Source organism: Trichosurus vulpecula, chromosome 7 (genome assembly GCF_011100635.1).
Source record: "Trichosurus vulpecula isolate mTriVul1 chromosome 7, mTriVul1.pri, whole genome shotgun sequence".
Taxonomy (NCBI): domain Eukaryota; kingdom Metazoa; phylum Chordata; class Mammalia; order Diprotodontia; family Phalangeridae; genus Trichosurus; species Trichosurus vulpecula.
In genome coordinates, this window is record NC_050579.1 from 34,973,530 (window position 1) to 35,000,934 (window position 27,405).

Sequence of the window (27,405 nt, forward strand, 5' to 3'; positions counted from 1 at the left end):
CTACTGCTCAGTCAGCGACAACTGAAGGATCCTCTTGAACTCTTCCTCCTCCTGGCGCTCCCGCCGTTCGGCCTCCTCCTGTTCCTGGGCCGACAGCTCCATGGCCAGACGAAGTTGCTCATCGTAGCTAGGGAAGACGTGGCCGGGGCGGCCAGGGCTGGGGGCGGAGGCTGGGGGGACCGGGGGGCCGGGCTGCCGCTGGGGAGTGTGCTGGGGGGGCCTGTGGGGAGAGGAGAACGGTGATACAATTCAACCGACCCGGCCCTTTCCGCTCTTTCCATGGGGGAGGCCGGAGGAACAAGGACCAAGATCAGAGGCAGGTCACTGCTGGGAACTTCATAGGCCACTCAAGCCAACCCGCTGGTTTTACAGAGGAAGAAACTGAGTCCCAAGGAGGAACTCCCAGACCAGCCTGGGGAGAGGAAGTGATTTGCCCAAAGTCCCATAGCTGGGAAGCAGGAGAAGGAGAATTTGAACCCAGGTCCTCGGACTGGAATCTGATCCAGAACTCTTTCCCTTACATTAAATTGGTCTGGGGACATTCTGACCTTTGCCTAGGCTTGGGGGATTTGTCTGGCCTGCTTTTGAGAGGCTGCCCCAACCTGAAAAGGTATTTCCACCAAAAGCCTTGGGAAGGGGGACCCTCCCCCCCAGCACCTGGGCTTCAATAGAGCGCAGCCTGCCTAGGGTATGGGGAGGGGGGTGCCCTGGGGCTCTAACCCCTTTGCCCTGCTCACTGTGGGCAGGGAGTCAGGCACCCTGGAGGGTCTGGGAGAGAAATCCCCAATCCCTCTCCCCTACCTTGGGGCCACCCAGGGCTTTGGTTGGAACCCCAGAACTCCCACTTGGCCCCACCTGGTGCCCTCTGTCCCTCTGTCACTGACCTGTCTGGCCTTCGGCCTTCCTGGGACATGGGGTGGGTGCCAGGCTTGCTATTGGTCAGCGCTTCCCAGATGGTGACCTGGGAGAGGGGGCACCGGGCATGTTAACCTGACCCTGAAGTCACCCGCCCCCCCAAAAAATCACTACTCCTTTCCCATCCCCAGCATAAGGCCTTCTGGGCTTTTCCCCTGGGGGGTGGGTAAGAGGTGGTGGGAGGGAGAGGGCAAGGATTGGGGAAGGACTGACCCACTCAATCCCTGGGTCCCAGCTGATGGATGGTGTGGCCCCATAGGGTGCCCTGCCTCCACCCCAGGCCCAGGAGAGGCTGAGCCAGAAGCGGGCACTGCCAGCTGGGCACACCTGGTCATATTCACTGCCTGCCTCTAACAGGCTCTGCTGGATGGCAAACTGCAGCAAATCATCCTCTTCCTCTCGGCCTGGCTCCCTCTGGCTGCCTAGGACACTGTACCCCCGAGGCGCCTCGAACAGGGAGGGTGCGATCTCACAGCCTCGGCATGACGCTGGGCAGGGGGCAGATCAGGTGGTAGGGAGAGAAAGAGAGACACATGAGTGAAGAAGGGCCAGGAGACCTGGGAGGGACCATAGGCATCATCTAGCTGCGCCCCCCCCCACCACCATTTTATGGAAGAGAAGAAAGGCCAAAAGAGGGAGAATAACTATCCAGTGTTAGAGTCAGGATTTGAACACAGTTCTAGGCATCAGCCTGTACTTATCTGACTACACCACCCTGGGAAGCCCTGCTGGTGAGGGAGTCCTTCTGTGTCTCTGCTTGCCTCATATCCCACCCCACCTCCCCCCAGACCACACCAGGCATCTCCAGGGCTTTGGGCAGTGAAGACCAGGACTCCTTAAGCTGCTATGGTGGGGGGTAGGGGGTGCAGGGTGGGGTCAGGGAAAAGGAGGAGAAGGTGTCTCACTCATGGAACTGGAGCTGCTGATGCTGGAGTTGTCGCTGCTGGGGGATGGGGCTTCGCTGCTAGGGCTGCCTCGGACAGAAGTCACAGGCTCATCACAGCCATTGAGGTTCCCGAACGTGATTCGGGCATTAAGGATGTGGAAGATGGGGATTTCTGGGGAAGAGAGGGAAGGGAGAGAAGAGTGCTGAGAATGTCCTCCCTGCCTTTTCTCATGGCCCATCTTGATGCAGGCTTCCCCCTCCTACCCACCCAGTCTGACCAAGCTTGGCCCACAGCCTTGGCCTAACACTGGGCAGAAAGGCATTCAGTCATTCACTTAGGGAGCACTTGTGTAGTACCTACTGTATACCAGACATTGTGTTTGGTAATGAGGAGGCCAAGGCAAAGATCCAAAGAGCCCCTGCCCTCAAGGAGCTTATGTTTTCCTAGGCTTCGGATTCAGCTAGTTCATAAGGCAAGATGGAATGGACCTTGAAGGTCATCTACAACCTCATCATAGAGACAAGAAAACTAAGGCCCTGAGGCAGAAAGGGACTTGTCTAAAGTGAGAGAGGAAGAGGAAGGAGGAGAAGGAGGAGGAGGAGGAAGAGGAGGAGGAGGGGGGAAAAGAGGAGGAGGAGGGGGGAAAAGAGGAGAAAGAGGAGGAAGAGGAGGAGGAAAAGGAAGAGGAGGAGGAAAATGAAGAGGAGGAAGAGGAGGAGAAGGAAAAGGAGGAGGGGGAGAGAGGGAAGGAAGGAGAGAGAGGAGAAAGAGGAAGAGGGAGAGGAGCCAGAGAGACAAAGAGAGAGAGATAGAGACAGACAGAAAGAGAGGAGAAAGGAAAAGAGAGGAAAGAAAAGAGGAAGGCAGAAAAAGGGGAGAGGGAGAGGAAGAAAAACAAATAGAGAGACAAAAGGAGAAAGGAGGGAGACAGAGACAGAAAGATAAGAGAATGAGAAAGAGACACAGAGACTGAGACAGAGAGAAAGAAAGACGCAAAAAGGGGGCAACAGAGAAAGGGAGAGGGAGGTGGGGAGAGAGGCAGACAGAGAAAGAGAAAGGAAGAGGGGAGAGAAAAGAAGGGGGGGTAAGGGAGGGAGAGAGAGACAGAGATGGGGAGAAAGAGAGGAGAGAAAAGGGGAAAACAGAAAGAGGAAGGGAGAGGGAGAGAGACAGAGATTAAGAGACAGAAGGAGAGAAGAGAGAAGGGGAAGACAGAGGGGGTGGAGGGAGGGAGGGAGAAGGAGAGAGTGCACCACATTAAGATGTCCCAAGGCCTGGAGGCAGTGCTCTTGTGCTCGGCACTCCCCATAGCCCCTTGACCTCAGGCCTGGGCAGAGGGACAGAACTGAGTGGACAGGTTGGCAGGGGAGAGATGAGAGGCACACTCACCAATCTTGACAGGAAAACCAGGAGGCAGGCGCAAGGTGATGAAGTCTCGGAGCTTGGCGAAGAGGGCATTGCTGATGGCCATGAGGTCGATGATGGGAGCCACCTGCTCACACAGGGACAGTGGGTGCTCCTCACATAGCCATAGTTTGGCTTTGAACCTAGGGTGCCAGACCCCCAAGGTGAGGTGGGGGATGGAGATCTTAGGGAAGGAAGGGTCACCGCTTCAAGTTATCCTCCCCCTTCCCCCAACCCATGCCCCACGTCCCTTCTCAAGGAGCCAGCCCCCTGCTTCCTGCCATGCTCAGAGCCTGGGAATCAAGGTGTCCTCACTTCTGGGTCTTGGTGGTGAGCTCCATGGGCCGCCCCATGTCCCGGTTACCAAGCTCGAAGCTGGGGTTGAAATACTCCTCTGCTGTGATGGCGGTGGGGTTGGTATGGCTCAGCGTCTGAGTGATCAGGGTCTGTGCCAGGAAATCAGTTCAATTCATTCCAATTGAAACAGAACATACACAGGATCCAAGGATCCTGGTGCCAGTACTGAAAGAACCTCATGGGCCATCTAGCCCAGCCCCCTCATTTTACTGATGAAGAAACTGAGGTCCAGGCAGCTGAACTGACCTTCTCAAGGTCATACATATAATAAGTGTCAAAGGCAGAATTTGAACTCTGGTCTCTGATGCCAGAGCCAGTGCTCCCTCCATTCCAAGGCACTGTTTTCCGCTATGGTATGAGAAAACCACAATGAAACAGTCTCAGGCCTCCAGGAGTTTGTGTCCTATTGTGTGTGAGTGGGGAGGGCACAGGGGTAGAAGATGGAAGAACAAAGAAGCAAATATAAAATAAATATGGCATCATTTGTGGAGGAGATGGAGCCAACAACTAGGGGAATCGGGAATGGTTTCTGATAGACGTTGGGGCTTGAGCCTGAAGGGAATCAGGGGTTCCATGATGGGGAGTTTAGGAGGGAGGGAAGGCCAAACATAGGGCACAGCCTAGACAAAGGACAAGAGGTGGGGGATGGAAGGTGATGGAAGAGGAGCCGCTATATTAGGCAGAGTACAGTCAGACCATCCATAGCATGGGCCAGTAAGGCCAGAGCTTAGGGCGCTGGAGGGTGAGGAGTATAAAGTAAGCAGATTGTGGAAAGCATTAAAAGCCATAGTAGTTGGTATTTTATCCCAGAGACAACAGGGTCTCCTAAGCAAAGGACTGGCATGGTCAGACCTATTTTAGGGACATCAGTTTGGCGGCTGTGTGGAGAATGTATTGGTACATGAGACAAAAATCCCACCTCCACCTGCTATGATCCCCAATGGGGTAAGCGCCTTCAGGGGATGGATCTCCCCTCAGCCTTGCCCAGTGGACAAGCAAGCAATGGACAAGTATTTACCAAGCTCTTGCCGTGTACCAGGCACTGTGCTCGGTACAAGGATACAGAGAAAGATAAAAGCAGTCTCTGCCCTCTCCTGCTCTCCAGGCCACCGTCAGGCTGACACAGCCTGCTGGTATCCAGGAGTTCTGGAGTTGAGGGGAGGGGAAGAGTAGGATCTCATCAGGCTATTAGGGGACAAGCGGAGGTCTAGAACAAAGTCTCCCCAATACTTCCTTTCTGTCCTGCCCCCACACTCACATGGTCAACGTCACATGGTCACTTCCAGGCATGCCCCTCCCCAATGTGGCACTCACCCCATTATTGGGCCCCCCGTGCTGCTCAGCAATGCCCAGGAAGGACTGCAGTGGGGTCTTGCTCCCTGCAAGAGACAGAGGTCTCATCACATAGGCAGGTACCACCTGTTCCCACCTACTCCCCTTGGCACCCAGGCCCTGCAAGATCCATGGCAGGAAAGCAGAGACCAGGACCAGAATCATGCCCAAGGTAGAAAGCAGAAGGGCTGCCAAGGTCCCTCTCAACTCTGCCGTTCTACGGTTCTATCCCACACTGGGCAAGGCAGGCCTAGGAGCTGAGCAGGGTGCCAAAGGACCAGGGGAGGGCTGAAAACAGCCACCTTCCACCTCCCCCGGACTAAGAGAAACAAAAAATCACCACCATGATTTTTAATGATTGTTTTAATGAATGTTTAATCATCATGATGATTTAATGATTTTAATTCACCACAAATGGTGAAATTAGTAACTGATGAGTATAATGCATTTGTCTTGGGGGCAGCAGGGTAGAGTGGATAGAATGCTGGACATGAGAGTCAAAAAGATCTGGGTTCTAATCCTGCCTCAGACACATACTAGCTACGTGACCCTGGGTAAGCCATCTGGGGCACCTGAAGTAAGAGCCTCCACTTCCTCATCTGTAAGAAAGAGATCATAATAGTCTACATCAGGGGCAGCTAAGTGGCACAGTGAGTAAAGCACCAGCCTTGGGGTCAGGAGGATCTGAGTTCAAATCTGACCTCAGACACTTGACACACTTCCTGGCTGTGTGACCTTGGGCAAGTCACTTAACCCCAACTGCCCTGCCTTCCCCCCTCAAAAAAAATAATAATTGTCTATATCACACGGTCCTTATGAGGACCAAAGGGGAGAACAGTGATGCACTAAAAGTCTCATCTTCTGTTTGGTGGGGCTTCAGAAAGAATGGTACTGTTCTTTTTTTATTTTTAATTTGTGTTATTGCTGTCTTTCTCAATCTATTGTGCAGGTGAATAAAATCACCATTTCCTACAAAAACATGAGGGAGTCATTAAACCTTTTTCTTCCTCAGTTTCCCTCCAGAGTTGTTTTGAGGATCAAATGAAGTAATATTTGTGCAGCGCCTGGCTCACAGTAGCCACTTAATAAACACTTGTCTCCTTCCTTCATCTTCCATAGGTTCACTGAGAGCCTCCTCAGGACACCAATAGCAGATAGGATGGGGTCGATGTGTACTTTGTGTTTCTGCTAATTTTGATCACTTGTGCGAGGGCGCTCTATTCTGAAAGACTTTCATTCCACGTAATTTGGAGGTCATGAGTATTCAGGGAGGTGATGGCTATTGAAAATGTTGGTCCTGGATTTTTAAAGTCAGTATTGCGTCTAGATGACTGTGGGTAATGCCCTTATCTGTGGTAGTCCTCCAGTTCTAGCACAGTTTATTTATTTATACAGTTACACGCCAGAGAGCTGCAGGTATAGAATTCTTACGACTTGATAGTATCTAAGTATTCAGTATACGCTAAATACCATTTCCTTGCAAAATCTGCATCTATCCATATTGGCTGAGCTCCTTATGGGTGACCTTTCTGTAATTTTTAGAGGCGATTCTTGAGTCTAATATAATCATTATAAACTCTGTTTCTGAAAAAAAAATCCATGGGACTTAGCTGCTTATTCATTGCTTCCGTCTGGACAGCATTTTTGATTGAGTTTATGTGGCTGTCACCCATAGAAGGTCTTTTGGTTCCACATTTAGATCTTAGCCATTAGAAGCTCTATCCAAAAGTAACCCAATATTAGTCACATCCCAGAAGTATTTCTTTAAGTTTTAACTGGATTAGCATGCAATCCGAGAACTCTTTATCAATCCTCCTCCTCTTTGTCGACAGAGATGCGTTCATCGTTCTATGACTACCTTAGGGTGGTAAGCACTTTGTTTCATTAACACTGTACAGGTTTTTGTTCAGATCATTTGCTGTGCATTTTATTGTACGAAAAGTGTGCATTGACTTATATTGCAAAGATGTTCATTGCTCTAAAGCTGTTTTTCTTATTGACCTTCTGATTCAGGGTGATAGGAATCATAGATCAAGAGTTGGAAGGAACGTCAAAGAGCACCTTGTCCATTACCCTCATTTCACAGATAAAGAAACTGAGGCCAAGAAAGGTGAAATTCTTTTTTAGATCTTTATAGTTATTGCTTTCATTCACTGGTTCTATTTGACCCCCATATTGAAGCTAAAACCTTTGAGTCTCTATTTTTCTCAACACACTTTAAGAATTTTTATACTCTTTCACTCCAAAGATCTTTTTACATCACTGGAGAAAATTTCTGTGCGACAAAGAGGCTGTGGAATGGGTTTACCGATGGAGCCATAGAATGGCTCTATGTATATCATTCATGTACGTCAAGTGACTAACATCATTATCATTCCCCACTCCGATGTCTAGAAGTTTAAAGTCCAGGCTCTGCCACTTACTGCCTGGGGCAACCTTAGGTAAGCCATTTCACTCCTCTAGGCTTCAGACTGTTCATCTATAAAATGAAAGGGTTAGGAGAAGAGACAGGAGAAGAAATTTCCACCTCGCCCAACTGGAGGGCCACGTTTTCAAATTTTTCCAATGTATCAATGACTTATGCTAATTTTTCCTTCTCTATATTAAAAAATTTTATTTGAAATGTGAGATTGTTCTCTGGAAGGGGAAGAGGGAAGGATGGTCAGGGGCGATATGGTTAACTTAAAAAATAAAAAAGGGACATCAATGAAAACTCTTTTAAAAAAAGAAAGGAACTAAAAAAAAATGAAGAGATTGGACTCGAATGCTCCTTCCAGCTCGAGCTTATTATTCTATGACTTCTCTGGGCCTCATATGCATATGTAAAATGAGGGGGCTGAACTCAGTGACGACCCTCCCAGCTAAGGAAGGGTGTACAGGTTTTTGTTCAGATCATTTGCTGTGCATCTTATTGTACTAAAAGTATGCACTGACTTACATTGCAAAGATGTCCATTGCTCTAAAGCTGTTTTTCCTATTGACCTTTTGATTTAGGATGACAGGAATCACAGATCGAGGGATGGAAGGAATGTCAAAGGGCACCTTGTCCTGTATGTCTTTTTTCATCCTAGATCTGTAGGTCTAAGATGCTATGTTAGTATCTGACTCTCACCACACCCCTGTGCCATAAGGTCACTAGAAAATAATATTTTAAAATTTCAACTACAGCTCAAGTGTTGGGGTGTGGGGAGAGCTCAGAAAGGAGGGAAGAGGGCAGAGGAAGGGTAACCCAGACCCCCCAGTCAAAGCCCTTCTATGACTTGAGCAGATGGTCTCTGAGAGCAGCCTGAAGCCAGCCTGCTGAGGAGTCGCTCCAGCCTTTGAGGAGCTGGCTCTTGGCCCATGGGCATACAATCCTGGCCATGGCCAAGGCGTCACTGGAAGCCATTCCAATCTGCAAGGATCTGCCTAAGCTTGCCCTCCGCTGGCACAACATTCCAAACCAGGAGTTATTAACTTTTTATTGTGTCACATGCCCCTTTGGCAGTCTGGTAAAACTTGATGGGCCCCTCCTTAGAATGAGATTTTTAAATGAATAAAATAAAATACATAGGATTACAAAGAAAACAATTATATCAGATCATAGTTATCAATTAAAAAAAAACAAAAACAAGTTCATAGACCCCAAGATCCCTTGTTGTAGAGCCATGATAATGGAGGGGACTTCCATGAAAAAATTTTTTTAAAAAACCTGATATCCCTTTACTGCTTTAAGGTTGCAAAGCATTTTATAATCACCTTTAATCCTTTACAAAGTCCTAATCTGTAGGTGGTACAGGTATAATTATACCCAGGCAGGAAACTGACTCCCAGAGTTGAAGAGATTTGCTGAGCCTCATACAGCTAATGAGTGACAGAGCGGGGACTGACATCTCTCTTCTGACTCCAAATCCAGCACTCTGGGGTTTCCCTGGTTTCCTTTAAGGTTCAGCTCAAATCCCATCGTCCTCTTCCCAGGACACTCTCCCTGCCCCAGCTACGAGTGCCTGCCCCTCTCAATTACCTCCTATTTCTTTTGTTGTGTCTTATATGTACCTAGTGATTTATAAGTCATCTTCCCCATTAGACGGTAAGCTCCTCGAGAGCAGGGACTGTTTTCTTCCCTTTCTTTGTATCCCCAGCGCTTAGCCTGGCACACAGTAAGCACACAATAAATGTTTGTTGACTGGTTGACCATACTAGCATGCCTCACTATTATATTCCCTGTTTCGGACAGGATAACTGAGGCTCAGAGAGGTAAGGTCATTTAATTAGTCAGTGGCAAGGTCGAGACTGGATCCAGTCTCTCCTGACTCCCTCACTCAGGGCCTTTTCCACTGGACCACAGTGACCCCTTGCTGGGATGCTAGAAGATATCGCCAGAGGGAGCAGTGGGGATTCTGCCCCCCAGGACTTCTATGCTTACCTTTAATCTTGCCTTTGTGCTGTTCTGACAAATGCTCTGTCCGGGTTCGGGTGATGAGCTCCACATTGGACGCACCGTACACCTGGCAGAGGTCAGAACGGAGGTTCAGAAGCAGATTTCCCCACTCCCTGTCCTTTCCCCCACCCCAACCCACAAAATGGGCTTCCCACCCACTTCTCCCCACCCACTCTCTCCCTGTGGGCCTTCCACCCACTTCCTGAAGGAACGGAAACAAGTGGAAGGGACCTAGAGAGGTCATACGGTCCAGTTCCCTGCCTTCACAAGGTCGTCAGCAACTTCAATTAGACTAAATTCCTGGAAGGCAGGGACCTTCTCTTGCCTCTGCACAGCTTAGCACAGTGCACCTGTGACTCCATCCATGTGGGCACCTCCCTGGTACAAACATGGTCGATGCTTCGTTTTGTTGAATGGCTAAATGAGTGTCTAGGTAATGAGCCCTCACATGCCCGAGTACAGGAGCAGCATTTCTAAAGCACAGCAAGGTGGGCGGCCCTGGGAAGGGGGCGAGGTTTGGAGTCAAGGCTCAGCTGCGTCTCTGATCCTCTCTGGGCCTCCAACTAGACATCCCCTAAGGTCCAGCTCTGAAATCTCGTCTATGAGCCATTGTCTCCACTTTACAGATGAGGAAACTGAGCCCAAGGTCTTGCAGTTGATTAGTGACGGAGGAAGAAGCATCCAGCTCCCCAACACCCTCCTGCCTAGTGCCTTTTCCATTAGATCATGAGGGCTCCCCGCCCTTCATTCATTCAATTCAATAAACATTTATTAAGCACCTACCATGTGCCAGGCACTGGGGATAGAACAAGAAGCAAAAGACAGTTTCTGCCCTCAAGGAAGTCCCTCTCTTGCCCCTATTGAGGGCAGGCCCCAGGCGCGCCTTCTGTGCCCAGCCCCCTGTGTGCCCCTTACCTTAGCCTCATAGCCGTTCACCATTTCAGTCTTCTCGCTGCGCCAGCCCAAGATGCCTGTTTTATTTCTGGAGAAGTAGAGGGGTGTAGAGATGGGCTAGAGCCTCCTGAGCACTAGGGACCCGAGGAGCCCCTCCCTATCTCCCTCCCCCCTTCCCCCTCCCCACCTCTCAAAGGAGATGTTCTTGGTGTCCAGCTGGGTGGTGACAACGGGTGCAGTGAGGCGGCTGAGCACCTGCTCTTCTGTAGGCTGGACAGCAGCCAGCAGTACATCACGGTCGTGGGCAGCCAGTGCCAGGGTCTCCGTGTAGACCACTCGCCGGTCATGGTCGATCTCCATCACCACTGCACTTGTGTCTGCCCCAGAGGATAAAATGGACAAAACACCAGATTGAGGAGGGGAGGGCAAGTGCCCCTCCCCATGGCCTTCTCCTAATACCTTTGGGATTCAGGAGAGGACACAGACCACGGCCCTCTACTATGACCTCCCCCGCAATGCGTTATAAATCAATTTCATTCATTCATTCATTCATTCAGTGACCATCTATTAAGCACCTACTATGGGCCAAGCACTGTTAGGTGCTGGGGAACCAGACAAAAATGAATTAGTTTGCCTTTGAGAAGCTTCTATTCCGCTGGTAAGGATGTCCTCAAGATGGGTTCCCATCCCAAGGATGGGGTGCATACCTGGGACAGTTCATCAACAAACACTTACCCGTAGGCACCTACTATGTGCCAAGCACTGTGCTAAGCACAGATCCATGCAAAATGCCAGCTATTCTGGGGCTTAACTCTGATCCTCTGCTCCTCCCCCATCTCTTTCTCTTCCTGGCCCATCCCCATCTTCCTCCTGTCCTGTCCTGTCCTGGGACTGACCTTGACCCCTGAAGACGAAGCTACGGTTTCCCCGCTGCCACGTCATGTGGTCAAAACCGAGGAGCGTGGTGTCCACTCGAAGGTTCTGCCCGCTCTTCCAGACCTTGTAGGTGTCGCTGGGGCAGATCTTAGACACCAGGGGCACTGGGGAGAGGAGGCCTCTCATCAGGGGTCTGGTGCTTGAAGTTTCCGGCAACATTCCCCCTCCCATCTCTGAGTATTCCTCTGCCCAGGGGGCAGTGGGCTCTTCCCAGAAGTCAGTGGGAGGCAGACCCTGGCTCCTATGAACACATCCCACACAATACTATCCATCCATACCGGAGCCAAAATGTGTGGGCAGTAAAATATTAGGGAGAGGTTAGAGAGACGCTAAAAGGACATCCCCCCAAATCTACCTACCACTGCCCTACCCAACCAGATTGTAACTAAGGGAAAATGCTACAGAGGAGAGAGTATTCAATTTAGAGCCTGAGGACCTGGGTTCAAATCCTGACCCTGACATCATCGAGCCTTGGGCGTCAGATAAAATGAAGGGGTTTCAACTTGTGATGAAGAAGTGGTGGGCACAAGGGGCAGAGTGAGACATCCATTTTTGGACATGGCCAATGTAGGAATTTATTTTTCTTGATTATGCCATATGTTACAAGGGTTTTGCTCCTCTTTTTTTCAGTTAAATGAATTAATGAGGGTTTATTATTTAGACATTTAGTTACTCATTCAACAAATGTTCCTTGTGCATCTTCCATATCTCTATCAGGGCATTCCTTACACTGCTGGAATCATAGGTCTCCTCCTTCCATTAGGAGAGGGGCAGAGAGAAAAATTAATGCTTGTTAACTGGGGAAAAAAAGGAGGGAACAAAATAAAATGAGACACCCTCTGAGAGCCCCTCCAGCCCTTAATCTGTGATTCTATGAATGAACAATGAACTTGGGAGTCAGACATGAGAGTGGGCTCATGACCCAGCTCTGCTACTCCTGAGCTGGGCAGGTTGATTCTGCCCTCTGGGTGATTTTACTCTCCTCTAATAGTAGTGGGAAGGCCTAAATGATTCTGAAGGGCCCTTTCAGCTCCAATGTTCCCTGGCTCCAGGATCCTGTGGTTTGAAGCCCTAACTGCCGGGAGCCCAGAAGAAGGCCTCAGGACAATGGCCATGGACAGGAGTCAAGGGCAGGCAAGGTGCTAGGGTTCCCTCACCCAGTCCTGGACAGTGTGACTCACCCCAGCTGGTGAATTCCCATTTCATTTCCACGTAGAAATCCTGGGCCTGGGCCAGAAAAGAGAGGAGGAGATAGCTGGGTTTGTTTAGGTACGATTGGGTGGTAGGAAGAGGGAAGAGGAAGAAGGGAAGGATGAGGGGGAGCAGGGATGGATGGAGCTGAGGAAGGCTGAGGCCCAAACGGGGAAGACCGCAAAGGGCAGAGGTGGGGTTACCTTTCGGAGTTTCTCCAAGAGCACAGGCACACCTGCCAGCCTCTTCATGGCCCGCTGGTAGTCCCGGTACCGTAACACGAGCTGTACCAGTTCTAGATCTCGAGTGCTCACAGCCTCCTGGAGCACTGGGACAAGGGCAAGCATGGGGGGTCACTGGAGGTCCCAGGGATCCTAAGTCTAGAGCCGGAAAGGACCTCAGAAGCCACCTAGTCCAACCCCAGCCCACACCCTAACCACCGCCATTTTACATATGAGGAAATGAAGTCCAGAGAGGGTAAGCAATTTTTTCAAGGTCTCACAGGTAGTAAGCATGGAGGTAGGATTTGAACCCAGTTCCTCTAACTCCTGAGTCAGAGTCTTGCCACCACTCTATGGTGCTTCCAACTCAGACAGGAACAGAGCAGGATCTGGGCCGGAAGGTGGAGGCTTCAAGGCAGAACAGCCTGGCCTGGGAAAGGGCCAGGCTTCTAGGGCTAGACAGTGGGGAGATAGAGACCATTCTAGGGAAACGGGAGGGAAGGAAGGGAGCCCACCTGTCCAGCCACTGCGGTTCTCCCTGCCCACGTCCGCGCCGTGTGCCAGGAGCACCCGGGCACACTCCAAATGTCCCAATGTGGTAGCCAGATGCAGTGGAGTCCGGCCTCGGGGATCCAGTTGCTCAATATCCACCTGAAAACAAACACAGGCTTGGTTAACTCATTTGGCCACTCACCCCTGACTCCCAAGTCAAGAAAGGCAAGCTCCAGATTTGGGTTCCAGTCCTGATTTTGCCATTCAATAGCTGTGTGATCTGGAGCAAGCCCCTCCCCACAGCTGAATCTTTGTTTCCTCATCTGTAAAATGGGATAATAATACCCACCAGGCTGACCTCACAGACTTGCAAGAGCCAAATGAGTCAGCAGATATCTACGTGCTTTGAAGAGTTACTCAGAAAACTTGAGAGCAGCTGAGCATAAATTAGATATAGACCAGCAGAAATCTCACACCATATACCAAAATAAACTCCAGATGGACCTGTGACTTAGAAATAAAAGGTGACATCATAAGCAAATTAGAGAAGCAAGGAAGACATTACCTGTCAGATCTAGGGCTAGGGGAAGAGTTTGAAGCCAAACAAATAACAAAAAGGAAGGATCACGGAAAAGAAAATGGACAACTCTGATTGTGATATAAATTCCAAAAGTTTTTGCACAAACAAACCTAATGCAGTTTGTATTAGAAGGGAAATCTGAAAAGAAAATTAAGAAATTTGTTTCTTTAATAAACATCTCGTTTAATTTTTTAAAATATGTAAAAACAATACCATTTATGTCACTAGGTTTTTTCTGTTTTGGAGAATATACTTATTTTTCATAAACATATATTACATTATTATTTAATGAAGTTATTGTTATTTTAAATAAATACCTTAAAATAAAATTAGAAGTGAGACAAGTAACTGGAAAAAGTCTTTTCACTCACTTCTTCTAATAAAGGTCTTATATCTAAGATACATAAGAAACTAATTCAAATGTATAAGACTAAGAGCCATTCCCCAATTAATAAATAGTCAATGGATATGAACAGACAATTTTCTTTCTTTTAACTTTTTTAAAGTTAATTTATTTATTTTTAGTTTTCAACATTCATTTCCATAAGTTTTAAATTTTCTCCACCCACCCCCCATACCCCCTCCTGAACACAGTATGCAATCTGATATAGGCTCCATATATACATTCCCATAAACATATTTTCACATTAATCATGTTATATAGAAGAATTAGAACGAATGGGAGGAAACATGATAAAGAAAAAACAAAACAAAACAAAACAAAAAAAGAAAATAGTCTGCTTTGCTCTGCATTCAGACTCCATAGTTCTTTCTCTGGTTGTGGATGGCATTTTCCATCATGAGTCCTTTGGAATTGTTTTAGGCCCTTACATTGCTGAGAAGGTTTAAGTCTATCAAAGTCAGTCATTGCACCCTGTGGATTTTACTGTGTACGATGTTCTTCTGCTTCTGCTCACTTCACTCAGCATCAGTTTATGTAAGTCCTTCCAGGTTTTTCTGAAATCTGCTTGCTCATTATTTCTTATAGCACAATAGTATTCCATTACATTCATATACCACACCTTGTTCAGCCATTCCCCAATCGATGGGCATCCCCTCAATTTCCAGTTCTTGGCCACCACAAAAAGAGCTGCTATAAATATTTTTGTACATGTGAGTCCTTTTCCCATTTTTATAATCTCTTTGGGACACAGCCCTAGAAGTGGTATTGCTGGATCAAAGGGTATGCACATTTTTATAGCCCTGTGGGCATAGTTCCAAATTGTTCTCCAGAATGGTTGGATCAGCTCGCAACTCCACCAACAATGAATAAGTTAAACAGATGATTTTCAAAGAAAGAAGTCCGAGCTATCAACAACCATATGAAAAAAATGCTACAAGTCATTAATAATTAGAGAAACGCAAACCAAAGAAACTCTAAAAAATGGAAATCTGGAACCCCACATCTAAGTAGATTGGCAAAGATGACAAAAAAGGAAAATAACAAATGTTGGAAGGGCTGGGGGAAAATAGGCACATTGATGTATCATTAGTAGAGCTGTGAATTGATCTGGCCATTCAAAAATACAATTTGGCTTTGACCCAGCTATTCCCCTCTTGGGCCTCTACCCCCAAACAGAGCAAAGAAGAAGGAAAAGGATCCATACTGCAAAAGTATTTGGGGCAGTTCTTTTTGTAGAAACCAAAACTTGGAAATGAAGGAGGTGCCCACCTCTTGTGGAATAGTTAAATTAATTTTGGTTTATGAATGTAAATGGGATATTATTGTGCCATAAGAAATGATGGAACGGACAGTTTCTGAGGAAACTGAGAAGACCTCCGTGAACTGATACAGAAGGAAGTGAGCCAAATGAGGATAGTCTATACAATGATAACAGAAAAACAGCTCAGAAAGACTTCAGAACTCTGATGGAGGCAAGAAAACTGAAGGTGAAAACAGGCCTCCCACCTTCCGCCAGAGGTGATGGATTTAAAATGCAGAAAGAGACAGGCATTTTTAGACATGGCCAAGGCGAAGATCTGTTTTGCTGGACCATGTATATTTATCATGAAGATTTTGTTTTGTGGGAGGGAGAGATAATAAATGCTTGTAAAAATAAGCAAATTAATGTTTAAAGCATTAAAAAAACCCACTACTCTGTGCCCACCGAAAAGATTAAAATGCAGAACCATCTAGCCTGTCCCTCTCCCCTCGGCCATGTAACGGAAATTGTTCCCTCCCACAGCAGGGGAGAGAAGAGGTGGCTTCTAAGTAATGGATGTACCCTCAGAATGGGGGCTTCGAGGCGGGGGCAAAGGGGCCGTTCGTTTGTAACAACAGTAAGAGTTCTATAGCGCCGTAAGGTTGGCAAAGAGCCCCGTCTGATCCTCACAGCAGCTTTGTGAGGCTGGGCGCTGTTATCATCTTCCATTTCACACATGTGCGAACTAAGAATGAGGATTCTACAGTTACTAAGTGTCTAGGGCAGGATTTGAACTTGGGTCTTCCTGACTCCAGGCCCGTTACTTTATCTCCTACTTTCCTTAATGCCTCGTTCACTAATGTTATCCATCCATCCATCCATCCGTGCATGCATACATGCATGTATTTAATGAGCATTCATCACGTGCCTGCTACGTGCCAAGTCCTAGGGACACAAAGACAAAAATTCGATAGTTGCGCTCCTTTTTCTTCGTATCTTTCTTACAAAGAAAGGCTCGCTGGGTGGGTGAGCAGGGGTATCTTTGAAATTGAATTTGATATAAAAACAAAAGGCATCAATCACGTTTAAAAACATTGGTAAACATAGTTGCTGTCCTCAAGGAACTTACATTCTACTGAGTGTGTGTGTGTGTGTGTGTGTGTGTGTGTGACATGTACATAGATAAAAAAATATACACAAAGTAACGGATAGTTAGAAAAGCATTCCCCCTCCCCCCACCAGGAGGTAGAACTTGAAGGAGATACGGGGAGCAAGGGGTAGAGGTGAGAAGGAAGGGCATTCCAGGCACAGGGGATAGCCTATGCAAAAGCATGGAGATTGGAGATAGAATCTTCTGTTCTAGGAACAGCAAATAGGCCAAGTCGGCTGGACCATAGAGGTCATGAAAGAGAATATTATGTAATCAGCCTGCAAATATAGACCAGAGTCAATTCATGCCAGGTTTTTAAAGCCGGACAAAGGGGTCTGTATTTGAGCCTAGGGGCAGTAGGGAGCCCTTGGAGATTCTTGAGCAGGGGAATGACATAGTCCGACCCATGCTTTAGGGTCACTCTGGAATCCTAGCTGGGGCAGCCAGGGACAGGAGATGCTCGGTACTTTATTCCAGGCTGTCTGGAGCTCTCTGCTGTTCCCTCCTCCCACCTCACAAGGGCCTCCTGAGGCTGAGGAAGGAACAATGCCTCCCCCACCATTTAAAACAGAAAAAGGCCTCTATTCATTGCCCAGGAGTATGGCTAAGTCTGGGGGACCAGGATGGGGAGGGAGGGAGGATCTTACCCTGAGGGCATGGCACTAACCACGGGAACAGAAAAAGGGCCTCCCGGGTGCAGGCTCAGCAGAAGGGGTGAAGTTGGTTCGGGGTAATGGACTCGAGAGGGAGGGGGAGGTGGCAAAGGCAGGAGATTCCAGCGACACCCACTCTTCCTCCTCTGTCTGTCTCTCCCTTCTCTATGCACAATTATTCCAATAAACCCCATTGCCTTTCTGGTCCTGGCACAGCAGGGCACTAACAAAGTCCTGGAAAGGATGGCAGTAGGGATGAGGCGCCTGGGCCCTCCTCCCCCACCCGGGCATCTCCCATGTCCCAGCTGCCCAGGCTGTCCTGCATCCCAGGGCAGCCAGCAGCTGGCAGTTGCTACATAGAGGGCCAGGGGCTGGTGCTGCCCTCTCCTGAGAGGTGCCAGGAAGAAGCCTCCAAAGGGCCCCTTCACCACTGCCCTAGAGAGAGCCCAGCCCTGGGCAAACGCCGCCTGGCACTGCCTTTCCCATGAGCCTGCCTCCCTCAACAGACACCAGGGAAACCCTGGCTGGCTCTGACTTTTGCATGGGCATACCCCAAGAGGAAAATGCATCTTTCCTTCTCTCTTCCCCATATCCCTCGAGCCATCCAAGCTGTATCACAAGTCACAGAGCTCTTAGGAAGGATGCCCCTGCCCCAAGCACCCCCTGGGAGCTACTCCCCACCCCAGCAGGGCAGGGGAGATAATATTCAGCTCAATCATTCTGTTCACCCCAAAAGGTTTTGCTGTAGGGACCGAGCCCTGCAGGCTGCAGGTCACTAAGCCCCAGGCTGGCATTTTGCAGAGCCACCTGGGCCACATCTGTGCCCTGCCTTGCCTGCCAACCCCCTCCCAGAAGGCGAAGGTGCAAACACAATGGGGGAGGGGTGCTCCGAGTGAGCCCTGATCAACCACAGATCTGAAAGGAGCAGGGCTAACTGTGGAAATGCCATCTCACTCGGAGCCTAGGTGAGAGCATTCATTAAACTCTGCAAAGGCAGAGAGAAGTATTTAATTACCAGAATGAAAAGATTTCTGGCAAGAGGGCACACCCTGGCCTCCCCGCTGCAGCCCAGGGGGACGAGGCAGGAGACCCAGGAAGGAGGCTCCAGAGCACCTCTCTCCTTGGGAAGGTGGGAGTTCTGGGAGCTGGAACCCTGCTGGGCACAGAGGAATGAATCTGCCCACATACACACACAGATCCAGAGCTGGAAGGCACCTTCGAGGCCTTCATGTCCAACCCACTCATTTTACAGAAGACGAAACTAAGTCCCTTTCAGGGATGTGTCCAAGGTCACCAAGCTGGTGCATGTACCCTGTCTGAAGCAGGATTTGAATCCAGAATTTCCTGACCGTAAGTCCAGTGCCATCCACTAGGCCAGTGGAGTCAAATTCACATAGAAAAGGATCACTATGGGCCACATATGGACTTAGAAAACTACAAATTAACATTATTTATGTTCTGTTGTATTTTAATTTCTTTGTTAAGTATTTCCCAATTATATTTCAATCTGGTTCAGGCTGCACTTCCCCCTTCTCCCCCCACCCCACTACCCCATCCTGTCTCACACAGACACAAACACGTATGACTCATACACAAACACATCATTTTCACAATGCATACATGTGACATGTGCTGTGTGCATTGTATATGTGCATGTACAAATTATCCATCCAAACCAATACATGTGTTCACAGATGCAGTGTATGCATGTGTATAAACCAACATGCCATATCACATGATTGGTAAGCAAACATGCATGGGTACATCTAAATTCTCCAACATGAAGCATTTGGTGCATGCTTCCATCACAGGGCACAAGCATAGATTAATGTACCACAATACATGGGCCAGCACAAAAGATCCACACACCTGTACTTGTCCAGCCTACATGCATGAAGGTCCAGGTACATGTATACATGCCTAAACACAGGCATGAACATATATGCTTGCACAGATCTGCCTGAGTACACACGTTTCTACATAGGAAAACAGACTTGACCTGGAGGCCCCCTTGGAGTGCTTGACCCTTCTCATTTTACATATGACTAAACTGAACCACAACACGGAGAACTGATTGGTCCAAGGTCACAGAGGAAGGAAGCATCAGAATCAGGATTTGAACCCAAGTCCTCTGCCTCCAAATCGGGGACCTTGCCACCGCTCCACAAAACACACTTACAGACTATATACCGTGTCGTGTGTGTACATACATGTGCATGTATGTAATAGCCTGTCCGTCATGGCTGCACATACAAAAACCTGCTTCAGTATACTGTGTGCCAGCCAAAGCTACGATATACTTACAGTAGAACATACGTGACCCACGCAGATGGGCCCATGTGTTCATGTACTAGCATACAGACTTATTTCAGTAAGTCTGTAAGATACACAACAGCACAAATAGATGCACATGTGTGTATTCTATACCATGTAACAGCAGGTGCATACAGGTCGATGTGGACCAGAATCCATGCTGCATGTGCATGTACCCACACCCATCCTGCAGAGAAAGGGGCCCTGGGCCTCAATTCAGCACACCAGGCCTCTGATCTAGGTTAGATCAATGACTCTCGTGGCTTTGGACAAGTCACCTTTACTTCCTGGGCCACAGGCTCCTCCTCGGGAAAATGAAGGGGTTGGATGAGATGAAAGGTAAGATCCCACCTAGATTCTGCCTTTCTATAGACACAGAGCAGCAAACATGTTTGTACATGTGAACATATAATGCTCCTGAAGCTTACTATATGTGCGACCCTGGGTAGGTCACTACCCTCCCTGAGACTCAGTTTCCTCAACAGCAAAGTGGGGGTGGGGGGAAGATGGTCTAGATGGCCTGTGAGATGGCCTTCTGGCTTTCTTTGGGATTTGCCCCTGAGGAGCCTGAATAGAGATAAAAACCAACCACACTCCACCCCTGAAGCCCAGGCCCATCACCCCTTGAGGCTCTCCAAGGTGGCACACACAGCCTGCCCTCTTTCCAACCCCACCCTGGGTGGGGCTGGACCTGACCTAGAATTGTCAGAGCTTCTACCTATCCCTTGGGAGGGATCAACTAGCCTGGCCCTGGTCCCAGGACTCAGGGGACTGAGATGCCTCAAGGCCTGGGGGGGAAGGGGAGGAGTGGAAAGGAAGCCTTACTCATCGTCTCCCTTGAAGCTTCTATCCCTCTTCACACCATGGTGGAGAACCAAAAGAATGTCACAACTAGAAGACCATTCTCTGGGGCCTAGGGCCTCGATTTACCTTGGAGGAAACTGAGGCCTCGAGAGGTGAAGGAATTCAATGAAAGTCATTAAACATTTATTAAGCCCTTACTTTATACACAGTACTAATAAGGCTTGTTTAGGGTCCTACAGCTAATCAGCGTCAAAGCATGTCCTTGACCCCGGGTCTGATTTCTATTACAAAGGCAAGCAGCTTCCTAGGGGTTCATAATCAAAACTCCCACTTATACAGTGCTTTAAGGTTTAGGAAGGAAATTGTTGTAAGTATATGCATCCCCATTTACAGATGAAAAACCTAGCTCTCAGAGAGGGTAAGTGACTAACCCAGGGTCACACAGCTAATAATCACAACCCAAGTTTCATTGTCTCCATTTTACAGGTGAGGAAAGTAAGTGATCTGCCCATGGTCTTAGTCACCTGAAAGGCAGAACAAGAGAACCCCAAGGGTGGAAGCTGGAACAATCACTAGGAAGACCTCACTCACTGGTCAAGGGTTGTTGTTTATAAGAACTCAAGACTCTTGGATCTAAAACTGTCTATCCGCCTTGGGCATCACTCTGCCCTAAGATTCTGGGGGATCTTTAGGCGTGCCCTCCCTGCTCATCAACTTCTCTCATTTCTAAGCCTGATGGCCTGTGGCTGGCGGGCACCTTGGCTCAGGCTGGCATTTCTTCTGTTAGAAGTGAGGGAATCAGCCAGGTTCCCCCTGAAGCAGTGAAATAAAAACCAGAAGGATTTCTTAAGCAAAGGGGAAGGGAGCTGGGGGGAAGGGGGAGATTTGCTCACTGCCACCTTCCTAGTGAGGGGAGGGGAGTACTGGGGGAAGGAGAGAAGCCCCACCCCAAGACCTTTCTAGCTTCGGTATGGTGACTCCCAGAAGTACCACCCCCCCCCAAAGTAGAGCAGTCTCTTTCCTTCCTGTCCCAAGGAGACATTGATTTTTGGTTTCTGGGGTTTGTGGCTGGCTCCCTCCGACCTCCTAGCTGTGGTGACAGCTCCATACCAGGGTTGGTTGGTTAGGATGTACCCACCCTCTACCAGCCAACAGTCTCATGGGCATGTGGGAAGGGGATGTGTTTATGCTTCTTCCTTCCCCACTATCTCAGGTAGGTAGAGATCCCCAGATCAAAATCCCTCAACCTACTAAGCCAAAAAGGGTTAACAGCTTCCTTTTTTTTCCTCTTTTTTTTTAGTTCATTATTCTTTTTATTTATTTAATATTTTTAGTTTTTAACACTGATTTCCACAAGATTTTGAATTACAAATTTTCTCCCCCTTTCTACCCTCCCCCCCCACCCACCCTAAGATGGCATATGTTACCAGCTTCTAAGGTGGGCTAGCATTCATCTAGTGCTTTAAGATGCAAAGTGCTTTACCCATGTTATCTCAACAGCCCTGGGAGGTAGGTGCTCTTACCATCTCCATTTTACAGATGAGGAAACTGAGTCAAACAGAGGCCAAATGACTTGTCTAGGGTCACACTGCTAGACAAGATTTGGATTTCTGAAAGCCCTAACTCCAAGGCCAGCACTCTATCAAGAAAAACCAGTATAGGCAAGAGTTGGAGTGGGGGTAGTCTTAGACTGAGCATAGGGCAGCTCCCTAACAACCCCATTTCTGAAGCTTCTGCTGTATATGTACAATGCAGGGTGCTGGCCACCCTGGGGATGCAAAGACAGGAGTGAAATATCCTCTGTCCTTAAGGAGCTTCCATTCTACTCAGGGGAGGGGGGATAGGGGAGTAACCTGTAAAGGGAGAATAAGAAAACATAAGATAATTTGGGGAAGAAGAGAGAAAGAACAGCTAGAGATATTGGGAAAGGCTTTGAGTGGGAGGTGGCACCTCCCACTCAGAATTCTAAGGAAGCAAGGGTGGGGAGAGAGGGGAGAGCATTCTAGGAGTGAGGACTGTCTATGCAGAGGCAGAGAGGACCTTGGCTAGCTCGCTTCCATCCCAAAAAGGGGGCAGAGAGAAATGAAAAGAAAAGGAAAAAGAAAGGGAGAGAGAAAGAGACTGAGGGCGAAGGGACAGAGAGAAGAAGAAGACGAAGAACAAGGAGGAGAAAGAGAAAGAAGAGAGAAAAGAAACCAAGGAGAAAGAAGAGAGAGAAAGAGCCTGAGGAGAGAAGGGACAGAGAGAAGAGGAAGAACAAAGAGAAAGAGAAAGAAGAAAGAAAAGAAACGGAGGAGAAAGAAAACAGAAAGAGCTAGGAAGGAGAAGGAAGAGAGACAGAGAGAATTAAGAGCAGGGGATGGAGAGAGAGCAAGCTTATCCAAGGTAGGCCTTTTGGACTTTACTAAATCTCAGGAGAACTGGGCCCCTTCAAATTCCCCATCTCCCCCCACAGGAGCTGTCCAGCGCTCCTTTTCCCAAAGCATCACCAGGGACATGGGATTTCAAGAACCAGGACAATTCTCTATGGGTTGATGGGAGTGTCAGGACTTTGCCAGTCCTAGGGAAGCTGGCACCACCACTGCCCTTCAGTCCTGGGATGGGCAGCTTGGCTCCACTCACCCCCCAACATCCATCCTGGCACAGATGCCAGCCACGGTGAAATCAACATGCCAAGTCATCCAATCAATCAACAAACATTTATAGAGAGTTTCCTGTGAATGCTTCACCCCGGAGCCCATTAATTTAGGAGAAAGCACGGGAGAGAGGGAACAAGGCTGGATTTGGAGCCAGAGGACCCGGATTCGAATCCTGACTCCAACACTCCCAACTGTGGGACTTTAGGCTTGTCACATGACCTGCCTGAGCCTTAGTCTCCACCTCCATAAAATAAGGGAGTTGGACTAGATGGTTCTGAAATGCCCTGCAGCTCTCAAGCTAGGATGGTGCAAGCTAAATCTTGGAGCCCAGGGAACATTCCTCTCTGCTCCAAAGTCCATCTCATCTTCCCTTCCCTTTCCCTAGGGAGCTGCCAGGTCTGGCCACAGGCTGGCCCTCTCCACTGGGATTTTCTTGGATCCAGGAGGTGTCTGTTATGCCAAATGAGAATGGGGAATCCCTATAGCTCTGTGCCCAGATGGTGAGGGCAGGGGCCGGGCACTACCCCTGGGTGAGCAAGGTCAGAGTTAAAGCTGGAATCAAGAGGCAAAGGGCTCATCAATCCCTGCCAGGATTCTAGGGACCACCAGGAATTCCCCACTCCAAAATCCATCCTGGGCAAGAAAGTGATGCTGGGGGAAGCTGTATCCCCTCTAGTATCTTCCCACTCTTGGGACACCCTTGGGATGGCAAGTGAGAGGGAAAAACACCCTGGCTTTCCTATTAGAGCTCCAATCTTGCCCCTCTCTTACTACTTGTGTGACTTTGGGTAAGTAAATAAGTGTTCTGGGCCTCAGTTTCCTTTTCTGTAAAATAAGTAGCCTGGATCAGATGACCTCTGAGGCCCTTTCCAGTTCTGTACCTACGACCCTTCAGATCTCTTAGACATTGCCCAACTGCCTGGCTTCCTAGGGACAGATCCGACTTGCCTGGTCAGGGGTGGGGGGTCCCACTGTGACCATGTGGGAACATGCCAACCCCCTGGCCCTGAAAGAGGCTGTTCAGCCTGCCATGTCCACTGTTCCTCTGAAGCCCGGTGAGCCTCCCGCCCAGAGTAACCTCTGGCACTGCCCTATATTTCTCTGGCCTTGGAAACTGGACCATCGGCTGGTGTCCGTTTCAAGGAAACACCAGCTCAGCGCGCGAAAGGGAGATCTTGACTGTTTCTGAGCGCAGCCCTGAAAGGGAAGAGAGTTAGGGACAGGGGCCAGTCCCAGGCTGTTCCCTCTAAATGAGCTCTGACCTGCTCCCTGCTAGCGCCCCCACCCAACCTGAGGCAAGGTGGGTGTCAGCTACTGTTTATGTGGGCAGAGGAGATCAGAGAGGAGTTTGGGCAGAAAGGCTGGTCTCGGACAGTCCTACCTTAGGCCTCTATCAGGAGCAAGACCACGCTCAATGCAGCTGCAAGGGATTGTGCAAAGGTGGGCCCTGAGATTCCAGAAAGACACATTCATATCCTACCTCAGACACTGACTGGTTGTCTGACCCCAGGCCAGTCACTTAATCTGGGTGACTTCCAGTTTCCTCAGCTTCCTCATCTGTAAAATGGAATATTAAAAGCATCTACCTCCCAGGGTTGTTGTGAGGACCAAAAATATACGAAGTGCTTTGCAAACCTTAAAGTGATCCAAAAATGCTTTTATTCCCCAACTAGCCTTTGGTCAGTTCTTCACAGGGTCTGACTTATATCCCTCCCACTGCAGCTCCTACCCTTGGAGTAGGACCTTTTGTCTTGCCGTTGGGGTAGTCAGGGTACAGAGCAGTCTGAAGCCTCCTTAGACCCATCCACCCAGCCTGCTGCCCTCCAAGCTAAGCAGGTCTCTGCTTCTGCTTTCACCAGGATAGAATCTATGTTTATCTAGCTTGTCTTCTCTAAGGAGGCGGGTCTGGGATAAGGCCAGGGCATGGGCCCCGGCTGGAGGATGCCCTCATACCCCACCCCTGGCTTTCAGGCACAGCAATGATCACTTCCCCTTTTATCCCTTCAGCAGGAGACTATTAGGTAACACCCCAATTCTGGGATGGTTGTTGCCCAGACAACCAATCCCTGTCACCCCCCCTCCCACATACACACACACACACACACACACTCACACTCACACTCACACAACTATAGGATTAAAGAAACCTCCCTACCCATGGCCCTTAGGGTCCTGCTGTTCATAAGCTATCATCTCCCAGAGGAAGGCTTTGTTTTTCCTACAGAGGAGACAAGAAGGGAGGGCAGGCCTCACTGCTTCTCCACTCAATCTGGATCCCAAAGGGAGCCAAAGCCCAGAGACCTTACCCTTGACCCCACCTCACCCACTCAACTGACCCAGGAAGGGCATGGTCTGAGACCTGCTTCTAGATGCCCCTTGGTGAACTGTGCCATGGAGTGACTGAGCTATCCAACTTTGGGGGAGCCAAGTCAAGTCCACCCATCTCCCATCCAGAGGCCTACACAGGAGTTGAGCTGACAAGCAGCTGGGGGGAGGGGTGGTTGCAACAACCACTCCCCCACATTTCCCTTCCAGGGGCCACTGATCAAAGGTGTGTGCAAGCTCACAACCCTGGGAGGGGAGCCGCCCACCTGCAAAAGGGAGCATTGAATGAGAAAGCCAGAGATGAGAAGGGCCCTTAATCTACCCAGCCGAGAATGGCCACAGCTGATGCTCCCCCTAGCCTGGTGGCCAATGAGGCAGGGAGTTCTCCTCTGATATTCTGGTGCCCCCATTTTTAAGCTAGGAAGAATCGCAGGGAGACTGTGAAAGCTCATAGGGTTAAATCCAGGGCTGGAAGGGAACTCAGAGGCATCTAGTCCTATATCTACCCCTAAAAACCACATCCCTTCAACCTGCTAGCCCAGCTGTCAGCCTCTTTAGAGTGGGGAAGCTCAGAGAGACCTGCCCTTTCCCTTCAGCAATAGAATGAAGCCAGGTCCTTAAGATCACTAGATCGAAGAGAGAGGGGTGGGGAGGAGTCCGTACACCCTACACCCCACCTCCATGGGAAACCCCAAAGATTAATCTGAAGGTAGAAGGATCTCGGGTATGAGGAGACCCCTGGCGTTCCTCTCCCACCAAAACTCAAGAGAAGCAAAGAACACAATAGAGGGAGGTCTCTACAGGGACCTCTAAGGAGCCCCACCCAGTCTCTCTTCCTTGACCTCTGACCCTGTCCACACCCCGAGCATCTCTCCATCCCCCCGGTGTGGCTTGGTGAGGCGGCTGAGCCGAAGCTGTGCCATCTTTCTCCCCTATTTCTCTGGGATCTCGGTAAACAAACCCCGGAGAGGTCCTTTCTGCATGAACCCACCACTCCACGCCCCAACCGCAGACCAGGAGGGAAGAGGTTAGGTGATCAAAAGGAAGGGACAAAGACCGGAGGAGGGCCAGACGCTGGGAAGGGAAAAGGATCTAATCCGCCCCCCCCCCCCCCCCCCCCCCCCCGCCACCTTTGTTAAGTTGCAGCTTAGGTCATGGGGGCTCCTTCCACCCTAGCTCCGTTCCGACCGAACTCAGGCTTCAGGAGGGGGGAGAGGTGAATGTAAGCTTCACCCTGCCTTCTTCCGTGTTACCCACCTAGTCTCCTAGTGGGAGGTGACGGGAAAGGGGTATCATGCGCCTATCACCCCAGCTTCTGATGACTTGATGTTCAGAACCCAAACACCTGAAAATTATCTGGGCGGGGGCTTGGGTGAAAATCGGGGTAAGGACCAGGGGTCCTGGCCAGAGGTACAAGGAGAAGGTACCTCGAGCGCAAGGACCCTTGGGCAGCTCCCACGGGCCACGTGGGGGCCAAGGCCGTATTTTCCGGTGTAAATACGCCGGCTTCACCGGCTGCCTCTACAGCCGCTGCAGCGTGGCCAGGGCCGCTCCCTAGACAGCCCCCTCCCCCTAATAAACACACACAAAAGCCCCCAGCCGCGCACAAAGACAAGTCGCCGGGGTGTGGGTGGGTGTGTTGCCCTGCCTCTCCCACGCAGGGGGACTTCCCCGGGGGCGAAGTGTCGGGACTGACAGACGGACCCCCGAGCTCCCCGGCTCTGCTGCCGCCGCGCCGCACCGCGCCCCGTGTGCGTGGCTGCTTGGGACGTGGGGGGAGCAGCCACGACGCCCCCGACGGCAGCGCCCTCCTAACCAGCCGCGGGGCCGGAGCCCCCCGGCCGTCCAGAGCCCCCAGCCCTGATTGTCGCCTGCACCTGCTGGGCGCCCCCCGCCCTGCCCAGAGCCGCCGGCCCGCCTGAGCCCCCGGGCTCTGCTTGTCGTCCCCCCCCCCGCCCGCTCGGTGCCCCCCGCCCTCCCTGGAGCCGCCGGCCCAGCCGGAGCACCCGGGCCCTCCAGAGCCCCCAGCCCTGCTCGTCGCCGGCACCTGCCGGGCGCCCCCCGCCCTGCCTGGAGCCGCCGGCCGGCAGGAGCCCCCGGGCCCTCCCGGAGCCCCCCGCCTCGCTGGGGCCCCCACCCACCTGGCCGCCGCGGACCTCTCTCTCTAGCTCTCGGTAACGGTTGTGCCACACCAGGTAGTGCAGCGGGTATCTGCCCTCCGGCCCCTTCCTGGCGGCGGAGGCGATCAT

The 27,405-nt window shown here is 50.0% G+C and overlaps 1 protein-coding gene across 1 annotated transcript; it reads right to left on the bottom strand.

Annotated features, from left to right (window-relative positions):
• ANKRD13B (ankyrin repeat domain 13B) lies at window positions 1–27,405 on the bottom strand. Its single transcript, XM_036767197.1, has 15 exons — window positions 27,298–27,405; window positions 13,073–13,208; window positions 12,540–12,664; window positions 12,327–12,372; window positions 11,106–11,249; window positions 10,397–10,586; window positions 10,231–10,297; window positions 9,301–9,382; window positions 4,878–4,942; window positions 3,522–3,652; window positions 3,192–3,349; window positions 1,821–1,973; window positions 1,243–1,403; window positions 885–961; window positions 1–220 (listed from the first exon to the last, which is right to left on the bottom strand). Exons 1-15 carry the CDS (start codon window positions 27,403–27,405, stop codon window positions 1–3), a joined length of 1,863 nt encoding a protein of 620 aa, XP_036623092.1.

Bases quoted from the DNA above. Each gene is read 5' to 3' on its own strand.
- ANKRD13B (XM_036767197.1), bottom strand. From the start codon at position 27,405: ATGATCGCCTCCGCCGCCAGGAAGGGGCCGGAGGGCAGATACCCGCTG. The intron at 11,250-12,326 runs GTGAGTCACACT...TCCTCTCCCCAG, and splicing joins ATGGGAATTCACCAGCTGGG to TGCCCCTGGTGTCTAAGATC. The intron at 962-1,242 runs GTGTGCCCAGCT...CCCCTCTCCCAG, and splicing joins CAGGCAGTGAATATGACCAG to GTCACCATCTGGGAAGCGCT.